The sequence below is a fragment of the Chanodichthys erythropterus genome, chromosome 5 (assembly GCF_024489055.1).
Source record: "Chanodichthys erythropterus isolate Z2021 chromosome 5, ASM2448905v1, whole genome shotgun sequence".
In the NCBI taxonomy this organism is placed as follows: domain Eukaryota; kingdom Metazoa; phylum Chordata; class Actinopteri; order Cypriniformes; family Xenocyprididae; genus Chanodichthys; species Chanodichthys erythropterus.
The window spans coordinates 28949919-28974101 of record NC_090225.1 but is presented as its reverse complement, the minus strand read 5'-3'; the positions used below and the strand labels follow the sequence as shown (position 1 = coordinate 28974101).

Here is a 24183-nt window from a genome sequence, read left to right as displayed (position 1 = left end):
ACCTTTCTTCAACAAGCTGCATCATTTGAAGTTAGGTTTGTTAAAATCCCTAATCCAAAGTTTGAGCAACAGTAATAGTTATGCTCATCCTACAACACATAACAAAAACTAGCAAGGAATTTAATAATGAATTGTTGAAGCCAATAGCCTTGTGGGCAGCGATCTGACATACACTCGGGCAGCCTGAGTTTGAATCCCAGTTCGTGGTTCATTCCTATCTCACTCTCCCACTGCACTTCCTGTCTGCTATCCATACTGTCCTCTATACAAAAGTTTCTGCAGCAAATGCATTTGCAGCTTTTGACCTTTTAAGTAGTGTTTTAACCATAGACTTTTAGTATAGGACCTACAGTGCCTTGCCCTTCTACATTGTAAAGGCCAGGTCTACGAAGAGTCCTGGTTGTTCCAAACTTCTTCTATTAAGAATTATGGAGGCTACATGCTTTTGTGAACCTTCAATGCAGCAGAATGTTTTTTGTAGTCTTCCCCAGATCTGTGTCTCAACACATTCCTGTCACTAAGCTCTGCAGGCCGTTCCTTTGACCTCATGGCTTGGCTTTTGCTCTGATTTGCATTTTTTAGCTGTTAGATTGAGAGGTGTGTGCCTTTCCAAATCATGTCCATTAGGGCTGGGCGATAAAACGATAATGATATGTATCGCGATAGACACGTGATCGATATCAATAAAAAATGTGTTCGATAAAACTTTCAATATTTTTTTTTATTCTTCGTCGGAAGAAAACAGAGGTTGCGAAGCAAGTTTGTTTGCATTAACAAAGGCACTCGCTCTCTGGTAACCTAGCAATGTAGGGAGTGACACGCTAACAGCCAATCATGTAACAGTATCATGTTTGTTGCGCCATATCGTTGTCTCGTGCTGTTCTGCTGGATTCCTCTTCAGTAACAGGCGACTGATAAGCAGAAAATGAGTGCCGCAGCGAGCGAGGAAATTGTAAATAAAAGAGGAAAAGTCAGCTCACCAGTATGGCAGTTTTTTGGATATTATAAGTCTGACCATATAGTCAGACCAATGTCGTCTGCAAATTATGCAAGACCACGAACTTGATGTACCAACTTAGCCGCGCTCACCCTTTGGAGCACAGCCGTATTCAACCAACAACATTGGTAGCTGCATTATTATTTGCACTATTTTATTACACTTTATTAAGCATTTTCTTTCATTTTGTACCTTAAATGTTAAGAGATAATTGTTAAGTGTTCATTGTGACTTTAGACTTATGTTTACATTTCAATTATTTGAGTTTTCCATGGTTGTTGACATTTCTTTCTTAATAACTGAGGGGATTATGATGAGAGGAAGGTTAATTTTAAAATAAAAATGTTTAAATGTAATATATTTTTCTCCTGGTCCTTATTTTAAGTGGGTCGTAAAAAATATCAATAATTATCGATATCGACCGATATGAAACACTGATATCGTGATACAGTTTTCAGCCATATCACCCAGCCCTAATGTCCATTCAGTTGAATTTGCCACAGGTTAACTCCAATCAAAGTGTAGAAACATTTCAAAAATAATCCAGAAAGGGCTAAATTTCAAGTGTCCCAGAAAAGGGTATGAATACTTATGCATTGAAATTGAATCAGTTTTTTTTTTTTATTAATTTGCAAAGTTATCACACATCTGTGTTTTGTTTTATCATTATGGTGTAGATATATTTTTTTGCGCTGTACATACAGTTTTGCTCATAAGTTTTTGTACCCCTTGCAGAACATACAAGACAAAATAAAAGAGATCATTTAAAATCACTTTTTTTAGGGCTGTCCTGAATAAGCTGTTTTTGAATAAGCTGAATTTACACAAGTTAAAAAGTTTACATACCCTTGAATCTTAATGCTGTGTCTTATTACCTGGATGGTCAGTGACTGTTTGTCCTTGTTTGTCCTGAGTACTTAAACTGCCTGCTGTTCTTTATAAAAATCCCCCAGATCCTGCAGATTTTTTTTTTAGCATCATCTGCAAATTTGAACTCGTTTACATCAGATTTATCTTTTCACACTGAGGATAATTGAGGGAATAACTATTACAAAATGTGAAAACATTCACTGATGCTCAAGAAGGAAGCATGATGCATTAAGTCGGGGGGTGTAAACCTTTTTTAATCGGATGATCGGGTAAAATTTTAGTTAATTTGTCTTCTTGGAAACATTCACATATCTTATGTAGCTTCTGAAGGGCAGTGCTAATTGAAAAAATATGATATTTAAAAATAATAAGAAAAAAGTTATTATTCAAAAGTTTAACCAAGAAGCAACAATCTGTGCTGATTAATCAGCAAAAAATGATCTTTCTTGTTGAGCACATCTTAAGTGTCTGTGTGACCTGAGAACAGAATCTTCCTAGCTTATTTACACATTCATTCAATTAGGAAACTCACAGACTCTGTGGCATCGGTGTCATATCACTTTTGTATATAGTGGTGCATCCACGGCATCACCGCTTCCCACTGAAAGAAGCCTAGCAGAAAGAGGAGCATGGCAGGCTATGCAGCATCCATGCATACTAGACATTCTCTTTTATAGGTTCACTATTTGAGAGGAGGCTACACCTATAGTAGAGTGAGATCTAACACCTAGAGCCAAACTGCACAACTTATAGGCCAGAGGGATGGCATCTCTTATTCAGTGTGACATCCTTTGCTTTGGAGCAACTAGCCCTTTGCAACCCCCACCAAAACAAATGAAGCTGTTCAGATTTATGCCACTTGCTTGTGCGGTCAGCGTAAATCTTCAGTGCCCTTACTGGGCAAAGCTTATGCAGTCTCTCATCGGGTGAAATCGAAGCATGATGTTCTCGCTGATAAATCTTGTATGAGGGATGTTAAGGCCAGTTACAAAACCAGCTTTAGAGTCAGAAATGTTTCTAAAACCAACTCCATGGGCTCAAACAAATACCCTGAAAGACCACAGACAGGTCTCATGAACCGTCCCATCCCCTCAACTGTCCCATAATGTGCATAGAACTAGAACAAGTGAATGTTAACCCAAAGACATATTCCCTGAAAGACAGACTCTGGAGGGTGGCACAAACAAGAGCAAATACACTTCAGCAGTATAACTGTGGGGGATCAGTAGCGCGATGGAGATCTTTGGCAGCCTCCAGGGTCAAACCAGCTCCTTCATCCATGTCCTTGAGAAGATATGCTTGGTAACCCTGTGACATAGTGATAGGGCCCTATTTTAACGATCAAAGCACATGGTCTAAAGCGCACGGCTCAAGTGCACTCAGGGGTGCATTCACAGTTGTAGTTTGGTTCGTTTGGTCCGGACCAAAAAAGAAAAAATAAACATTTTATCCAGGTCTGATTAGTGTTCAGATTGGCAATTTTATCATCGAACCAAAAGATACCAAACCTAAAGGCAAAGGGATACATTCACAACCTGATTGGTCGGATTGCCTATTTTGAGACGGAACTTAACGGACATCTAAAACAATGCTGTGTGCTGAGATAAATGTGCTTGTTGTGTGTGTGCAGCCTGCATATGATGGTATTTTTCCCAGCTGGGAACTCGTGAAGAGCTTATAAAATGTGTAAAGTAGTCAAAACAGCGGCGGGAATCCATCCGTCATACACACAAATGATCTGCTGCGTGGAGATGCGCGTCTGATACCTGTGATGGGCAAACTCGCGACTATGACAAGAAAAAACGTTATGCGTGAGGATTCTGTCCTTTTTAGGGTCTCATCTTCCTGTTTTTGGTTCGTTTACATGTCTTCGAACTGCACCAGAGTTCGTTTGGATTCATTTGAACATGTGTGAACGCTGCCATCCGAACCCTGGTGCACACCAAACAAGTGGACCAAGACCACTGAAAAGATGGATCTCGGTCCGCTTGTTTGGTGGGTACCAGGGTTCGGATGGCAGCATTTACACGTGTTCAAATGAATCGTACCAATCGCACCAGGGTTTGTTTTAATGTAACATAATTTAATAAGCGTGAACACACCCTCATAAACCAATCAGAATCTCATCTCCCATTCCCTCTAAAAGCCAGTTGCACTCACGACATGACGGATTCTTTATTTACATGGCAGAATTTGCAAGTTGAAAAACTCAACTTACAGAACAAGCGCAGCGCCATTTCCGTTTTTTCCTTAAGTTGAATAGGGAAGGTATAGGACATCTAGCGTAAGCTTTTTGAAGAATGCGGAATTGCGTTCTGGTGGAAGCACTTTGTGATGCGATCATTTGTGTCTATAAAGCATATACATTTTCATTTTTTTTAAGAAAATGACAGATTTGAAGCTGCACTGAAACTGTAATTTTGACCTTTAACCGTTTGGAGACCAATGAAGTCCACTATAAGGAGAAAAATCTTGGAATGTTTTCATCAAAAACATTAATTTCTTTTCGACTGAAGAAAGAAGGACATGGACATCTTGGATGACATGTGGGTGAGTAAATTATCAGGATATTTTTATTTGAAATTGGACTAATTCTTTAAGAATAAGAAATCAGAGGCGAGATGGTGCGGGCGCCCCAATACATAGTGTGTGCAATGTGACAGCGCCATTAGCCAGTGAATTGGCGTTTGTCGATATAGGCTTCAGACAGGCAGTACAACCCAGGGGTGTTCCTTAGCATCATCTGCTGCTGCAGCATCGGTGAACCTATGAAAGAGAACATAATGTCTGTGTATTTTTAGCTGTAGTCATTAGTTTATTCACTTCACTCTGCCTACTCTGCTTCAAGCAATTTTGTAAACAAGGATGATAGTTGGGTCAGCTTTGACTTTGGGTTTTAATGATGCTGTCGCTGTGGGTAGTGTGTATTTTTCCTCGTTATGGAATAAAGCCTGATATCTGTCCCTGGTTTTTCTTTTCACAAGCTGAAGGCCACACAAGCCTCGAGGGCCCTTTTTGGACAAAACTTGCCTCTGTAGCGTAAAATTGACAAAGTGGTTGCTAAAGAAGAACAAGTGTGTGTATGTGTGCGAGAGCAAGAGCATACTTGTGTTCTTCTGACTGCACATGTAGGAGTGAAGGATGAGAAACTGCTCAGGGGACACTGTTATGGAGGACCACAGTTTCTAATATAAGCTCAGAATTTCAAAGAGCAGCAGCAGATCTGAGACCTGACACATCCCACACTCCCTGCCAACATTGACTTACTTCCTGCTCTTAGTTCCAAACAAATCCTTTAATCATGATTTTTGTCTTACACTTCCATCTGGCATTTTAAGCCTGATAATTTTAAAATGGCCATACAGATAACTAGGGACTACGGAGTCTGCAAGAATATTTTCTCCTGCATGCTGTTCTTTTCTCGGAGTTATGTGGTCAAATGTGACATGGAAATATGTATTGAGATTCACACAATTTTTTGACTGATTTTTATCATATATTAGATGCATTATATTGCCAAAAGTATTGGGACACTCCTCCAAATCATTGGATTCAGGCATTCTAATCACTTCCATGGCCACAGGTGTATAAAATCAAGCACCTAGGCATGCAGACTGCTTCTACAAACATTTGTGAAAGATCAACTGTTAGTGGTATCATAACAAAGTGTAAGCAATTGGGAACAACAGCAACTCAGCCACGAAGTGGTATGCCACATAAAATCGCAGAGCAGGGTCAACGCATGCTGAGGCGCACAACGCACAGAAGTCGCCAACTTTCTGCAGAGCAGGACTCTAGAGCAGTGGAGATGTGTTCTCTGGAGTGAAGAATCACGCTGCTCTGTCTGGCAATCCGATGGACGAGTCTGGGTTTGGCGGTTGCCAGAAGAACGGTACTTGTCTGACTGCATTGTGCCGAGTGTAAAGTTTGGTAGAGGGGGATTATGGTGTGGGGTTGTTTTTCAGGGGTTGGGCTTGACCCTTAAGGCCAATTCACACCGCCCCAACAAACACCGACCAACGAGTGACATCTGACTGGGAAAATTCCACAACTACATAACCATGTTAACAATATTGTCAGGCAAGTTTATTATATTAATAATATAGTATCATATATATTTTCATTGTATTAAAGTATTGAGGCAAAACAAAAATACCTGAAATCCGAAGCGCTGTAGCCATCGATCTGATCGTAACCTATTGGTTGGTACACACGTTTTTAAACTTTTTTTTTTTTTTTCGCGACATTTTTATTAATGAGACCCATAAGCATATACAACCATGTAGCTAAACAAGCCAAAACGAATTCTTAAAAACGGAACTGAAGGTAAACCTGCGTTGCTCTCATAGTGGTTAACATTACCTCTCTCTTTCGGTGAAGTGGAGCAGCTGATCTTGCTGAATGGCACGGATTGTACTATGGACTATTGTACCTTTTTATATATTTTTATTTTTTTAACTGTATTTTATTTTTTATAACGAACAAGCTGCAATGTCACGTTTCAAGTACTTTGTTGTGTGTGAGGTGCGGGCGTGATCAAACAGCCGTCTTTGCAGGGGACTTGCCTCATCGTCATGGCAACGGTTCATGATCAGGTCAGATTACATCAGAGTTTGTTGCCGTTTGTTGGAAAACTGTTCACACCGCGCAGACATTCCACAACCCGACAAACGCCGATTAAACATGTTCAGTCGGGTGAAAACCGACTCCGACCAACGCCAACAAACGCCAACAGACGCCAACAGGGGTTTCACACCGATCCAACAAACTCCAACAGATGAGTTTGTTGGCGTTTGTTGGCTGTTGTCGGGGTGGTGTGAATTGGCCTTTAGTTCCAGTGAAAGGAACTCTTAATGCTTCAGCATACCAAGACATTTTGGACAATTTCATACTCCCAACTTTGTGGGAACAGTTTAGGGATGCCCCCTTGCTGTTCCAACATGACTGAGCACCAGTGCACAAAGCAAGGTCCATAAAGACATGGATGAATGAGTTTGGTGTGGAGGGACTTGACTGGCCTGCACAGAGTCCTGACCTCAACCCGACAGAACACCTTTGGGATGAATTAGAGCGGAGACCTTCTTGCTAATATCACTGCCTGACCTCACAAATGCACTTCTAGAAGAATGGTCAGAAATTCCCATAAACACACTCCTAAACCTTGTGGAAAGACTTCCCAGAAGAGTTGAAGCTGTTTATAGCTGCAAAGGGTGGGCCAACTCCATATTAAACCCTACGGATTAAGAATGGGATGTCATTAAAGTTCATGTGCATTTAAAGGCAGGCGTCCCAAAACTTTTTGCAATATTGTGTATATATATAATGTACTGTACTGTACTGTACTGTTTTGTTTATGTTTACACAATGAGTTGTCAGTTCTGCATTTGAATCATTTAATATGGTTGTGTTCACTCACAGTTTGATTAATTACCACATTTGGCCCACACTATTTTTTTTTTTTTTATTGCTTGTAATATGTTTCTTCTTTATTACTGACTATTTGCTTGAATGTTTTGAAACTATATTTAGTTCATACCGTTGTTTTCATTTATTATTAATTTGTAATAATTAAAAAAAAGTATTTATAATCAAACAATATAATATAATAATGTTTTTAAATTAATTATTTATAATAATAAAACATTTTAGACTAGGAATGGTTTTGGAATCAGATCGTGACACCCAGAATCGAAATCAGATCGAATATTGAGTTGCCTGAAGATTCCCACCCTTACTCAAGATATTACGGCACATTTCAGTGTCTTATTTAATTGCTCAGATGTCCTCAAAAGTGAAAGAAAAAAAAAAAAACACTGACAACTCTGTCAAGGGAGCCAGCACACTGCTGCTGACTGCTTGGTATTCTTTTACAGGAATATTACAATGCCGCCTGCAACTAGGCAAGATGAATGTTGTTAATAGCTGTTTTTACTTAGTTTTTTTGTTGTTGTTGCTATTCTAGAAACAATTTTACATTTCTTTTTTTTCCATCTGCATGTTTTCACTCATGGATTTTGAAAGCAACTGGATCCCAGCATGTGTAATTTATACATGCTTTTGTTTGTTTCATCTATGGTTCTCCCAGAGCAACATTAGCGTGTGTCAGGGTTATGTACCAGTTTACAGTGGGAGAGATGATCATTTCTGGGGCTGCAACAACAAAATGATAAAATTAATAATAAAAGATAATGGAAAAAATTTAGTCTGCATGCTGTGCATGGAAAACATCTGCCAGTCACTTAATTTTACAGTAGTGTAAAAAGCATTGCCATGGACAAAACATATGTTCCTGTTCATTTTCTGTTTCATGTAAGTTATTCACAGACAGTCCATGCATCATTTAAATACATACACACATATAACATGTTAAGAGGAATAAAATGGACTAAAAGAAAACATGCAAATCTATTAAAACTCTAATATAATGGCAAAGCTGCAGAGGCTAATACAGAGAATTGCAATTACGATGAAATGAAGGTTTGGATAACTTTCTCTAAATCATGAAAAGACAAACATTTTGAGTTTAGAAATATTTTGTAGCTGATAAAAGCTATTCTTAACAAATAAAAGTATTGGTTAAGCAAAGTTCATAGTCAAGAATAACAGCCAGATTTCTTACCTGGGGGGAAAGAGAAGGAAAATGCTTGCCAGGCTCATTGGTAAGATCACCTCTAGATTTCATGGGTAATTATTTCTGAATAATTACCCATGAAATCTTTATTTCTGTTTTGTCCTTAAGTTTGAGAATTTATTAGACAACCACTTTTTTTTTTTTTATTGCCATAAAGACAGTCCGGCAAAGGCTGAATAGTCACCTGCTTTCAAAGTAGAGCTGAGTGTTGTCCACATAAAAATGAAAAGAAGCATTATGCTTTCTGATAATACTCCCTATAGGGCAGCATATATAAATTAAAAAGAAGTGGGCCCAATATAGAACCCTTAGGTACACCACTTACAGTAGAAGCTGAGGAAGAAGTAAACTTAACCAGCGCTATGAAAGTCCTATTTTTAAGATAAGACCAAAAGCACTGTAAGCCTTTTATGCCGACCCAATGTTCTAAACGACGAAGGAAGATACTTCTTATGATCAAAAACAGTCAAAAACAGGCAAAATGGTGTCTGTCACTTAATATTAACTTCTTGTTTACTGAATTATTGTATAAAATCAATATCACATTTGCAATCATGCTGATATTTGGGGGAAACGCTTTTTTTGTGATGTTGCTTAACTATATCATATAATATAAAATACAAAAAATCAGATTTAATTTGAAATGTCACACTTGTTCGTTCTTGAGTTTTGCTTGAATCAGAATAGTGGGTCCTTTGACCAAACTCAATATAACATATTGACACTGACTATCAATGTCCTGCAGAACACATTCAAAACATAGTTGGCCTTCATAAAAAACAAAACAAAAAACTAAATAAAATGAGTGGAAATGTGTGTAGGCTTATTAAAGGTGCCCTAGAATCAAAAATTGAATTTACCTTGGCATAGTTGAATAACAAGAGTTCAGTATATGGAAATGACATACAGTGAGTCTCAAACACCTCTGACCTCTGAAAAACAGGCGGATCTCCACATAACACCAACTGTTACGTAACAGTCGGGATCATAAATATGTACGCCCCCAATATTTGCATATGCCAGCTCATGTTCAAGGCATTAGACAAGGGCAGCCAGTATTAACGTCTGGATCTGTGCACAGCTGAATCATCAGACTAGGTAAGCAAGCAAGAACAACAGCGAAAAATGGCAGATGGAGCAATAATAACTGACATGATCCATGATATCATGATATTTTTAGTGATATTTGTAAATTGTCTTTCTAAATGTTTCGTTAGCATGTTGCTAATGTACTGTTAAATGTGGTTAAAGTTACCATCGTTTCTTACTGTATTCATGGAGACAAGAGCCGTCATTATTTTTATTTTTAAACACTTTCAGTCTGTATAATTCATAAACACAACTTCATTCTTTATAAATCTCTCCAACAGTGTGTAATGTTAGCTTTAGCCACGGAGCACTATCAAACTCATTCAGAATCAAATGTAAACATCCAAATAAATACTATACTCACATCATCCGACGTATGCATGCAGTATGCATGACGAACATCTTGTAAACATCCATTTGAGGGTTATATTAGCTGTGTGAACTTTGTAAATGCACTGTATTATAGTCGGGAGCTCGGGGGGGCTGGGAGTGCGCAATTTAAAGGGGCCGCAGCCTGTATCGGTGCATATTTAATGATGCTTCAAAATAGGCAGTTAAAAAAATTTATTAAAAAAAATCTATGGGGTATTTTGAGCTGAAACTTCACAGACACATTCAGGGGACACCTTAGATTTATATGATATCTTGTAAAAACTGGTTCTAGGGCACCTTTAATCTACAAATCCATTGATTCTTTTTTCCTCACTAGCATTCATCAACCTAGAACCTTTTAGTTTCCTGTAAGACTTATAACTATCTTGATTCACAGAAATTGAGTTGTTTTCCAGTTTTTTGTGCATCTGATGGTCAATGAATAAACAATGGGCATGTAGTTTCACAATCCAATTGAGCCATTCGATTTTTTTTTATGGGTAGGGGTTGGTTCTGCATATGGACGATAAATGTTGCATCTTGCATCACTTCTCTATGTAGAAGTGAAAGATGCCAGCAGACAAAAGGTTTTAATTGTTGCCTTTTTTTTTTTTTTTTATAATATTAGATTGCTTCCCTTTGCATTTCTTATGGAAAATTTCATGTTGAATAAAAACAATCATCATATAATGACTGGAGTACAATGGAAGCACGAAAAGAAAGTAGTGAAAAAGTGACTCCACCAGTTACACCACAGCAATTGGCTACACAAGACCATTTAATATTGAACACCTTTGGATAAAGATGCATAGTGATCTGATTTGTGTTGTAGAATTGTACGCAAAAGCTGGTTGGGCCATAGATAAGCATTTGAAGCAGGCAGGATAAATTGAAGTTTTAATGTGACCTGGCTATGTGTGTATGTTTGTTTGCAGGGCTGAAGCAGTGACTCTTAATGACTGTCTCCAACTGTCATACCTGCCATCTAAGAGGAACCACATGCTGCTGTTGTACCCCAGAGAGATCCTCATCCTAGACTTGGAGCTCAGTCAGACCGTTGGAGTGGTCGCCATCGAGCGCTCCGGTGTGCCTTTTATACAGGTGTGTATGTGGGAATGTAAGAGACTGCATGCCTGTAATAGAATGGGTACCTTTTTCAGTTTGATAAGGGGTTAGTTCACCCAAAAAATATCCCATAATTTACTCACCCTCATGCCATCTTAGGTGTATATGACTTTCTTCAATCAGCCAAACACAATTGGAGTTATATAAAAAAATATCCTGGCTCTTCGAAGCTTTATAATGGGAGTTAATAGTAGATTTTGAAGCTCAAGAAAGTGCATCCATCCATCATAAACCTACTCCATACGGCTCCAGGGAGTTAATAAAGGCCTTCTGAAACGAAGCGATAGGAAAGAAAAATATTATCCATATTTAAAACTTAATAAACTATAATCACTGGCATCTGGAAACAGCCATCCACATGTTTACGAGAGAGTCGAGTTCCGGCCGAAGGGGTGACCTCTGACCCGACGTATGATGTATCTCCTCTTATATCAAAATCCTCCAACATTTTTCTTTAAAATTTCTTGTTTTAGACTTCTAATTCATGACCAGCATTTTGTTTTGCTCTATCTTCTGCACCTCTGTGTTCGTCAATTCTCACCTGAGCTTCCACGATGCCTTTGTCATACATCTGGCCAGAGGTCACCCTCTTCCCCCTGGAACTCGACTCTTACTCGTGAATGTGTGGAAAGCTGTTACCCGAAGCTAGAGATTACAGTTTACAAAGTCATAAATATGGGTATTTTTCTTACAAAAACCCATCACTTCTCTTCAGAAGGCCTTTATTAACCCCCTGGAGCTGTATGGATTACTTTTATGATGGATGGATGTGCTTTTTTGGGCTTAAGAATTGAGGGTCTCATTCACTTCCATTATAAAGCTTGGAAGAGCCAGGATATTTTTAATATAACTCTGATTGTGTTTGGCTGAAAGAAGAGAGTCGCAACTAGGATGGCTTGAGGGTAGGTATATCATGGAATAATTTTCATTTTTTGGGTGAACTAACCCTTTAAGAGTTTTCATGTTTTAACAAACTACATTGTGCCATCTGAAAAAGTTGTAGAAGATGTATCTGTACCGACTGAACAGGGCCCTCAGTACAGTACACACAATAACACAAATAAATGCATATTTTCTAATGCGCATTTTGGTGCGAGACACAAAACGTGTGCACATTAAACAGATCTTGTGCATTTTATTGTACATTTCTTTGCTTCTCGTGCACCATGAACAGAACCATGAACATACACCATTAACAGACACTCATGCCACACAGATAGTGCTCATCACGTGAAGACGTGAGATGTGATTATTTCTCCTTCTGTTGAACATAAGCAGAAATATTTAAAGGCACACAGAGACTCTTTGCCTCTGACACTTCATTCACGGCGCTCATTCAAGCAGATAGATAAGTGCTTATCAGAGATACTGTCAAACAGAATAATATCGTCACTATAAATACGGACGTAGCGCTATTGTTCTGTGGTGGCCAAGCACTTCAAGCCCAAATACGTGACTGTTTCCTGAAAACAGCCCCCACAAAAATGCTACCTGCAACCGTACATACTGTATCTATAAGCTACTTTCTGATAATACAAGCAGCAGGCATAGCAACACTGTGGGTAGATATCTAATAATAGCATTATCTAACTAATAAGGATTTGAGTAGTATTGAATTTCAGAGCTGATACCGAGCCAAGTGTAACTATATTATAAGTAGGTAAAGCTTTATTTATATAGCACCTTTTAAAAATAGCATTTACAAAGTGGTGTTTTTGGTACAACCAACAAGTTTCCATTGGATGTTTGGAGTAATATTTACTAAAAAAAAAGCATCACAACATATTCTGATGTTATTTCTGAAATATGATCCCCAAAATAACACCACACAGGTGACATATTACACCAACAGGGAATATTGGACAATGCTGTAATATTTCTAATGTTCTCAAAAACTGAGCATGTTGAGATCTATATGCATTAACTGACGAATGAAAACAGGCATTACAGCATATTCTGATAAAACGAGGAAATAAATTTATAAGTCGTGGGAGCAAATTCTTTATTTAGTGGTCACCATATCTATTTTGTCGGCATGTCATGTGTGGGGCACCGTACTATGGCTAGCTAATTCAAGGTGGCAAATTTCCTAGCAAATAAGTAAAAAAATACTGTCTATCACTGCCCACATGGGACGTTCCGTTTCCCTCCTCGACATGTCCTGAATTTTTAAGGTTTTTTTTTTATTTTCAAAAATTATTTATTTTATTTACATGTCTTTTCTTGAAACATGTACAGTGCTCAGCGTAAATGAGGGCACCCCCTTGGAAAAGTAACATTTTAAACAATATCGCAATGAACACAAAAACAATTTCCAAAATGTTGACAAGACTAAGTTTTATATAACATCTGTTTAACTTATCACATGAAAGTAAAGTTAATAATATAACTTAGAGAACAAAATGTTCAGTTTTACCCAAATTAGGGTGATGCAAAAATGAGTACACCGCACTGAAAGTCTGTGGAGCACATCTAAATTTTAGACTCCAAATGTCTAATTTAACAAAAATTCAACCACAGGTGAGTCTAATTATTCATTACACAGGTGTCCAGCAGACAGTTGACTATAAAAGGGTGTTAAAACCCCTTCCCAATTCATGCTGTCAGCAATGGCACCACATGGGAGAAAAATTTAGAGGAATGGGATGCATGGGTGACGTGCACAAAAGAAGCCTCTCCTAAAGTCCAGGCACAAAATAGCCTAGATGGGCCCTCCTAGAGTTTGCCAGTGCCCATGCTGACAAAGATGAAGACTACTGGGACTCTATACTCTGGAGTGATGAGACCAAGATAAATGTTTTTGGACTGATGGCTTCAAAACTGTATGGCGTCACAAAGGTGAGGAATACAAAGAAAAATGCATGGTGCCTACAGTGAAACATGGTGGTGTCAGTGTCCTTATGTGGGGCTGCATGAGTGCTGCTGGTGTCGTTTCATTGACGGCATCATGAATTCACAGATGTACTGCTCTAATCTGAAAGAGAAGATGCTACCATCACTCCGTGCCCTTGGTCGTCGTGCACTTTTCCAACATGACAATGATCCTAAACACACATCTAAGGGCACTGTTGGATTTCTGAAGAAGAACAGGGTGAAAGTGATTCAGTGGCTCCTGATCTGAACCCAATCGAACACCTATGGGGAATTCTGAAGAGACGAGTTGAGCATCACTCTCCATCCAGCATCCAGTCTCTAAAAGAGGTCATTCTTGAAGAATGGAAAAAGATAGATGTTGCAAAATATGCCAATTTGTTCATCCCATGCCTAGAAGACTTGGTGCTCTCATTAAAAATCATGGAGGCCATACAAAGTACTAGATGTAGTAGTTTTTGTTGTGGGGTGTACTCATTTTTGCATCACCCTAATTTGAGTAAAACTGAAAAATGTGTAATCTAAGTTATATTATTATCATCCTTACTTTCATGTTACAAGTTAAACAGATGTTATATTAAACTTAGTCTTGTCAACATTTTGGAAACATTGTGTTCATTGAGGTGTTGTTTAAAATTACTTCTCAAAGGGTGTGTACTTATTTACGCTGAGCACTGTATGTGCATTAGATAATGCCAGTGTGTCTTCTGATCTGTTTTAGTGTGGGTTTGGTCTATTAAATTGTACTTAAAGCTTCCATCCCTTCCCTCAATCAGAGTTGTTGTAAACATGCATACACACACACGTGCATATGCATTAAGTGTTATAAAGCACTTGTCAGGAAGGCAATTTGCATGACTGATGGTGCAGCTGCAAGCTCTCATACTCTGAATCTAGGCTGACCGTGGGAGCCTGGCGTACGCCAATAACACACACACTGGAAGCTCACACATTTGTCCTAGTTCTTCTGTTACCAGAACCCAAATTCTCACAACAACCACTTGTTTTTAATTTTCAGTATACATAGAAGCAGTTATGTGTACAGACATAGGTCCATTTCAATATACAAAACAGATATTGTTAAAAGAATAGTTTACCCAAACATGAAAATTCTCTCATTATTTACTATTACTATTTAAAATCATATTGATTTATTTTTCATTAAACAATTGACTTTTCGCCGGGAGTTTGATTGACAAGCGATCTAACCAATCAGAACGCCGCATCCGCCATTTTGTCCGACAAAGCAACCAGTAGTTAAAATATTAACCTTGGTGGAGTTAAACTTGAAAAATGGTGTGTATTGACGTCTTTCCGCATTTGAAACAACATTCATTCTCATGTTCATGGACTAATAGGAAGAGATGATCGGTTTTTACGAGCGGTTGAGCTGAGGATCTACAGCAATCTGTCACGACCATGGTCACGACACATTAAAGAGCAACAAAACGTTTTTTATTGTTTGAATTTTTTTAATAACTACACGGTTTGAAAGCTGGGACTTTGTTTAATATCATAAGTAACCTGCTCTGTCTTGTTTGTCGATGTGTGGTCAGTATCCTCTTTGTTCTGCGATGTATTTTTCACTGCGTGTGGAGTTACAGCGGCACTCGGACAAAGCAACAGTAACTAAGGGGGGCGGGGCTCGGCAAAAGGCTAATTGAATTTAATTTAGCGGTAATCAGGGAACCGGCTTTACTGACGAAATGCGCGTGACAATTGCATGCGATATATATCGCCCAGCCCTAGTTAGGAGAACCAATGGCATTAGATGTCAGTGATATCACCTCAGAAACTGTGACCTGATATACACTTCTATTTTGTTTTATCCAAGTGCGATCATGTATTAAAAAAGAATGATTCTAAAAGAATAAGTCATACAGGTTTGTAATGACCTGAGGGTCAGTGCCCGGTTGCATAAAGCACCTTAAGTTTTTCCCTTAAGTATGACACTTAAGTCATGATTTCCCCTTAAAAAAGGGAATGACTTAAGGGTATTGCATATAATACCTTAAACTGTTCTCTTAGGTAAGAGAACCCTTTAAGTGTTTAACGACAGCATCCCAGGTTTTGCCGTTAAAAAATTCTACTGTTGCCATGGACACGATATTTGTTAATACCGATCGCGACATGTTTTCACAGACAACAACTTTTGCATAAGGAAAGCAATAAATAAAACCAAATATGAAAGAGAAAGACCAGACGAGAAACTCAAATTGATAGTTTACTCAAAATTGAGATTTCTGCCATCATTCACTCACCCTCATGTCATTCCAAACCCATAAGACATATATTTAAATAACAAATAAAGATATTTTTAATATTCTCTCATCATTTATTTATGTCCATTCATTGAAAGACATCCATATGAATAAGGCAGTTTCGGAAGCTCGAAAGTGCGCGCAAGCCCAACAACCAATGAGGTTTGTTTTTGCGTGTGATGCGCGCACGTTTGCGCTTCCGTTGAACATATAAGATATGTGCTACATATGATTTCATCAATGTTTATGTGAATAAACCGCTAAAGTACAATTTGTTTATCATATAAAGCGGTCGATCGTGTCTTGTTAGAAGACTTGGATTGAACCTGCTCACTCCATGTAACACTTAAGGTGAAGTTTTCCAAACCTTATGTTATACTTAGGGAAATGACGGTTAAGGGGCTTTATATACGTGCGTTGCATCTTCAGGTTTTCGCTTCGTAGCCGAACAGGTTAGGCGGCAGCATCAGCGGGCACAGCGACTGTGGCGACGGGACCTACGTCTCCATTACCTCCTTCAGGGAACGAGGCTTACCTTTGTAACCAAATATTTCAACCAAAAATGAAAATTGCCATTCCCATTCAGTCGGTCACTTTCGACGTACATCAGACAGACTGATGAATAGGAATCCCTACCAAAGCGTCACAGGAGCTGCCCCCTTCCAGCGCTCTGTTGAAAGCCTCCTGAAGGACGGTGGGACAGGGCTAACACAGAGAGTGAACACAACGTGACCGACTGAATGGGAATGGCAATTTTCATTTTTGGTTGAAATATTCCTTTAGCCTGATAACATTTAATCATTTAGCAGAGACTTTTATCCAAAGAGACTTATAGATGAGGAGAACAATAGAAGTAATCAAACCAACAATAGGGCAACAATATGTTAGTGCTGTGACTAGTCCCAGTGAGTCTAGCACAGTACATGAAGAAAGATGAACAGTCAAGGTAAAGGCCTATGAAAGTGATGGGATGCCTTTGGGATGGCACCACAAGATGCTGTTCACTTGCAGAAAACAAGCTACTGAAGGGCACATACTGTAAGTCTGAAGCAGTGAGTTTAGGTATATTGGTGCAGAGCCAGTGTTTTTTTTGTTTTTTTTTTAAAGCAAACATCAGTGCCTTGAATTTGATGCGAGCGGCAATTGGCAGCCAGTGCAAACTGATGAAGAGAGGTGTGACGTGCGCCCTCTTCGGCTCGTTAAAGACCACTCCTGCTACCGCATTCAGGATCAGCTGCAGATGTTTGACATGAGTGAGTGCTGGAAGGGCTGCCAAAAGAGCATTACAATAGTCCAGTCTGGATAGAACAAGAGCTTGAACAAGGAGTTGTGAAGCATGCTCCAATAGGAATAGTCTGATCTTCATAATGTTGTATAAGGCAAATCTGCAGGACCGGGCCGTTCTAGCATTGTGGTCTGTGAAGTTTGACTGATCATTAATCACAACTCCGAGGTTCCTGGCTGTCCTGGATAGAGTTATGGTTGACAAACCTAGCTGAATCGAGCAGTTGTGATGAAGTGTTGGGTTGGCTGAGATCACAAGCAGTTCTGTCTTTGCAAGGTTGAGTTGAAGGTGGTGGTCCTTCATCCAGCAAGAAATGTCTGTTAGGCTGGCTAATAACTCTCAATGTCCTGGTAGTGGGAAACTTTGCGCACTATTTTCTATTGCCTTTTTTTCTATTGCATATTTTAGTAATCATAAATTAAGTATCATCCAAAAGTGAATGCTCAAAATTCATCCTATGAATTGACATTTGACTTGATATTTGATATTCAGTGCTTTGATCTGCCTGCATCAACACTATTCTTTAAGAGCTGTGCAGCCAAAATAATGTACCAGTTATCAATGTAAAGCTGCTTTGACACAATCTACATTGTAAAAAGCGCTATATAAATAAAGGTGACTTGACTTGACTATGAAGACCATTTTGAATTGCTTTACCATGGAAATGGTATTTAAATCCTTTTAGCAGGCTCAATTTTTGTGAAATCAACTTCAAATTTAACACAACCTGGTTAGACATATGATTTACAGTAGATTTTTAATGAGAGCCCTTTTTTTGGTAAAATATATATTTTGTATAGAACAATAAAATGTTTACTTCAGTCCATTGGCATTACAGTAAACTTTGACTTCTGTAACTTTTTTTACATTTTCCTTTTTTCAAGTGCTATCACTTCTGCAATAACCTGCAGTTTCTTTAAAACTAGACCAACCTTAGGTCTGTATTACAAACCATTCATTAATTACACCCGCTTAAGTTCATATCTGTGCTAAAAAGGGGGTGACCGTTAAGAGTTTAAGTGTTAAAAATTGCGGTAAGATCAACAAAAGCGCTTCATATTTGGTGCATTATTCAATAAAATAATCTTTTGTGCCTTATGTGCCACTCAGACTTTTTTTTTTGAAGACTGTATATTGTTGGAATTTATATGATGTCTCAGTTTTGGCTGGGGAAAACACTGAAGTCTCTAATGCTTTCTGTCTTGTGTGTAGGTGATTCCTTGTGCCCAGAGAGATGCTCTCTACTGCCTCCATGAGAATGGTTGCATCACACTGCGTGTGTGTCGCTCCACAACACCTTCTCCTAATGAAACAGGCAAGACAGGCCTTGTTCCTTCACAACTGTCCTTCAGTCTGGGGGTGGGGCATTCAAGTAATTTCACATCACAATAACATCACAAGGTGGAAATTTGTTTCTGACTTCACCATACAGACATCAATACGACAATTTATATTAAATTCAAACTATATATACACACATCTTATTTTATCGTACACACACAAATATTCATATCCATATGTACATATATTTGCCTACAAATCCATGTCTAATTCAGTTTGACTTCATGACTCAGCATTAAAAATTTTAAATGCAATACAAATGACAAATGATGCACGTTTTTCCTTGCCCATGGTTGCCTAAAACAGCTCTTTGATGGTAACAACTGGAATTGAGAGTGTAGGGGATGAGAAGAATTTTCTGTAATGCTTTTTGTTTATTTTTATTTTGTAAATATCATTTAGTTTCCTAGTCGTGTTTTCTACATTAACCACTAGAGCTGCACGATTAATCATCAAATGATCGCGATTGAACACCCTTGCATTCTTATTCCTAAATGACAACGATTCGCTTTTGTTTATTCAACTTTGACAAAATCACACCAGAACATTCAGATCTGTGTCAGCGCTGCCACTGAGCCAGAGAGAGCAGTTATTGTATGATATAGGTATGAAACATCTTTACAAACAATCTTTTCAACAACACAGTTTCTTTATTTCTTTGTTACAAATATTCATATTATCACAGAAGTACTGGGATAAAAGTTTGTAGTTCTGATATAAACACTGATGTCTACGGTAGCGATAAAAATAGAGCAAATCATTGAAAGTAACTTGCCTCTTCAAATAATGATTGATAATGATTGCAGCCTAAATCGGTGCATAGTTAATGATGCCCCAAAATAGGCAGTTAAAAAAATTAATAAAAAAAATCTGTGGTATTTTGAGCTGAAACTTCAGACACATTCAGGGGACACCTTAGATTTATATTACATCTTGTGAAAGAACGTTCTAGGGCACCTTTAAAAAATTAATGTATTTTTCATTGAATCATTCATTCAAGAGATTCGTTCAGAAACGCTGATTCATCCAATAATGAAACAAGTGGAGTATTTAGGAGTTAGTCATTGATTCATTCAAAGCGTTTTTTTTTTTTTAATAATTCATTCAGATTAATTTAACATTTTAAATAGACTTCAGTAATTAATGCTTTGTCAGCACCTCTAGTAAATTACATGTTATTTTGTTTAGTTGTGTGTTCAGAATCGTGGGAGAGTTGTGATCTCTGTTTAAAACCAAAACATCGTGATTCTCAATTTAACCAGAATCGTGCAGCTCTATTAACCACTCGACAATTTTGCTTTACATTTAGCACTTGATACTCTCAACAAGATTTTTATAGACCATTTCTAGAATGTTTACTCTAATTATTTTTAAGATCTGTTGTGTTTTGTTCCAGTGACTGATCCAGAGCAGAATGTACAAGAGTTGGTATATGATCTCCGCTCCCAGTGTGACGCCATCCGTGTGACTAAGACCGTGCGGCCCTACCGAGTGGTGATCTGTCCTGTCAATGAGAACAGTGCCGCCCTGGTGGTCAGTGATGGAAGGGTGATGCTTTGGGAGCTCAAAGCTCATCCCAGTAAATCTTCATCCAATCTGAGGTACAATTTTTTCAAACATATGTTGTGGCAAAAATCAACTCCGACTCTACTGCATAAGAGACAAACACGTCCAATTGTCTTTAAAGCTTTCATTTCTTGCAAGAAAGGTCAGACAGGTCATACAGAAACACAAGTAGCTGCAGAGTGTAAGACAAAGAACGAAAGCTTCCCCTCACTTTTATATCTCTAACCTACAAGGCCGAAGCCTCTGTCCTTTTACCATATTTGGAACATCCCTTAGTGGCTGTAACTTTCCACACATTGTTAGCACAGACATGTTTTAAACATACGTCTTGCATTTCCCCATACCATATCTTGCTCTTTCTATTTCCAACATCTATGTTAACACTATGTTAAACATTACCACTTAAGCCATCATCATATCATGTTCCATAAGCATCATATTTCACAAGAATACAGGTAAAAAGCATATGAAAATTTAAAATTTCCACAACACATATCAAAGTACTAAATATGAAAATGGTGGGTTTCTCAGTATCACACTGACAATTAAAAAAAAGAAAAAGAAAAAAAGAGTAGCAAACCCTTGTACTGATTGTACTGATTTACATTGGTAGACATGAAGCAGACTTACGGATCATACTATAATGAAGGCTTTGCTGATTTTACTTTATACTTTCTTGGTGTATCAATTTTACACACAGTTTTAATCTAATTTAATTAATCTGACATATTCAACATGATACTTTCTGACTCAACCAGTGGTGTTAGTTGGTGAAATTGTTAATGAGAATATAATTTCACTGGTATTGGTACTGACTACTAAATTTTTATATCAAGACAACCCTACATAAAACACACCAATAAATTCTGATTAGATTTTTTATAGCCAGTTTATAAAAGCGTAACAAAAATATGAATCTTATGAAACTTAACATGACCAAGTCATATTTCATCCCAAAATCAAGATACTTTTTTTTTTTTTTTTTTTGCCAGAAGAAAATGAAACCTGTATGAGGACCATTGTGCATTCTGATATTTCAATGGTAATTTAAAGGGGTCATGACTTGGATTTTTTTTATTATTATTATTATTATTATTTAATATGTTCCTTGAGGTTCACTTATAATGTTAATACAGTTTTTTGTGGAGAAAAAAAAGAAACAACAACCAAAAAAAAAAAATGTCTGGAATGATCTGTTTTTAAGGTTCAGCTCCTTTAATGTTTGTCAGTAAACAACCACTGTTATGATTGGCTGACATCACTGCATATAACATACTGTTTCAATGCTCCCTCGGTATTGCACTTGAGTGTTTTGCAAAGTGTTTTGAAAACATTATCCATTTAAAAAATGCGTAATTTACAGACACAGCACTATGAAATCATTTACTTAAGGTTTGTGATGCAGCTGTTGTCAGATGCTTCATCTTTAAAAAAAAGTTTCTTTGCAAACTCTCCATTACATTGTGCTTCACTGACAAAACAAAATGCTCCGAACAAACATATCTTCCGACACGATCCGGGATGCCATTAAAATAAACTGTCCACTTTTTTCGACGCTGGGATCCTTCTCAAATCTGTACAGAGACACAAACCATCTCATTAGACTAAACACAACAAAGTGAATGTTCTTCCTGTTGTCGCCAGACTCAAGTGTGTAGACTATGTCAGAAACTGAACATGGATCTGTATACTGTATCGGTGTAGACAGTGTTTACGTGTTTATAATGAGGAGGACTTTTTAAGCTATGAATCGTGCAGGATTTTTTTATGACCTCTTATAGGCCTCTTACATGTCAAAAGATCAAGGCAAATTTGATTTATCATGTCATGACCCCTTTAAAAGTCAAGTCATGTTTATTTTTATAGTGATTTATACAATACAGATTATTTAAAAGCAGCTTTACAGTGATCAACAGGAAAATGAATCAGTGATGGAAACATAGTAAAGCAGCTCTATAAAGAAAAAGAAGTGTCATTTATCAGCTGAGGTCAGTTCAGTGTTGATTCAAATCCATTTTAAAGATCATTGATTATTAAATGAGTTAAATTCGGCTATAAAGTAGCTCTGCAGAAAATTCGTCCAGCTCAGTTCAGTTCTCATCCAATAGTGTCAGTGCAGTCAGATCAGTAATATTGTTGAATATTAAGTAAAATTCATACTCTTATTTAAACTGTGCAACTGTAGTCATTATAATGTTTATATATTTGTTTTAATAAAATGTATAGTATTTTTCATGTTTTGTGAGATTGACCCACAATACATTTTCTTTCTCTCAGTTCTGGCTTGCCTCCTTTGTACTCTCCTGTGAATTTCTGTGGGACACCTTTACGTCAGAATCAGAAATGCATCCCGGATCTTTCCCTGAATACAATGATCGGTAAGATAACCATCCTAACCCCCCTTCTCACCCCCTCGCACATTTCTTTTCTTCCAAATGCTTGCCTTATCCTGGCTTCTAAATATAACTCATTTAAACCGTCTCAGGCTTCACTCTCCTAGCCTTTGACTTGAGGAGATATTTTCAGGCTGAAGACCCCGAGGCCTCACCCTGCTTTCTGTCTTTTACAGTATCTGCAAATCTTATTTTCCCTTTCAGAAGCCCAGCACTGATAACACTCATAGCCTGTGGGCTGGTTTATCTCCTGTTATGTCTTTAATCATAGGCATTGGGTGGGCGTTTGGGTCTCAAAGAAGAGTTCTTAACCTGCGATGATTTTCTTTCTTCCGTGGAACACACAAAGAGGATTTTTAAGAATTATTCTGGGTACTCTTTTCCATGCAGTTACATTAAAGGGGAGTGATGCTTTCAGGCATCAAAAACAATGCAAAAGTGCCATAAAAGCAGTTCCCAAATGTGTGTGTGTCAGTTAAATATCAAATATTTTTGTACAAGTTATAATATTAATAATAATAGTATATTATTAATTTATTTGCAATTGATTTATGAAAAAGTTATTTGCTTTAAGCAGTAAGAAAGTCTGTGAATTTCATGAATTAAAGGTTTACAATAATTTATGCCAACATTTCAATGTCATTTCAGGTTACATGTTCGGTCTCTTTTAAAATCATAAAAAAATCACGCATGTTCATTTTGTTACTGTTAAACCCATTTACAGTCGCAGTCATACATTTACATGCCGCTTACAGAACCTCTAAAGTGTAAATCATTTTAATAAAATAAGAGGGTCATAAAAATTGCATGTTGTTTTTATTTAGTACTGTCCTAAGCTATTTCACATAAGAGATGTTTGCATATATTCCACAGGACAGAGTAATAGCTGAATTAATGATCTGGATTTAATAGCCACCTTCTCTCTTTTCGCTCAGCGGCCTCAAAGAGCTGCTCTGTTGTTTCATTTAGATCAATTATGTGATCTGTCCCTGTTCCAGGTCACAGTCTGATTTCTGGAGTGGACTCCCCACGACCCCAGGCAGATCAACAGGAAGTACATCTGAAATTCCTGTTGACAGGGCTGTTGTCTGGCCTGCCCTTGCCTCCCTTCTCCCTCCGGATGTGTCCTCCGCTCACCACCAAGAATATCAACCACTACCAACCCTTACTGGCCGTGGGTGAGTACCGCACATGCAGAGACAGACACATTTCCTCTTCATTCTACTGCTGACATTCAAACATGCACACACACAGCAAAGTACTGGTGTATAATCTCAACTCTCATCAAATAGAACAAACCTGAACAGTGGATTCCTGGCTTTTTCTTGGGTGCTGTCTGTCTGTGCCATGGGCGTCAAGCCCTGAATATGATTGGCCCAAAT

At 37.9% G+C, this 24183-nt stretch overlaps 1 protein-coding gene across 2 annotated transcripts in view; it reads left to right on the top strand.

The window, feature by feature from the left end:
• wdr11 (WD repeat domain 11) overlaps positions 1-24183 on the top strand; it is a 108279-nt gene that overhangs the window by 21721 nt on the left and 62375 nt on the right. The window contains exons 6-10 of one of the 2 annotated variants that reach the window (XM_067386819.1): positions 10895-11060; positions 18714-18816; positions 20239-20443; positions 22686-22786; positions 23800-23979. In XM_067386819.1, the coding sequence (XP_067242920.1) occupies positions 10895-11060; positions 18714-18816; positions 20239-20443; positions 22686-22786; positions 23800-23979 (755 nt within the window). Of the gene's footprint in view, positions 1-10894; positions 11061-18713; positions 18874-20238; positions 20444-22685; positions 22787-23799; positions 23980-24183 lie in introns of both variants that reach the window. The other variant, XM_067386818.1, reaches the window with a different exon arrangement.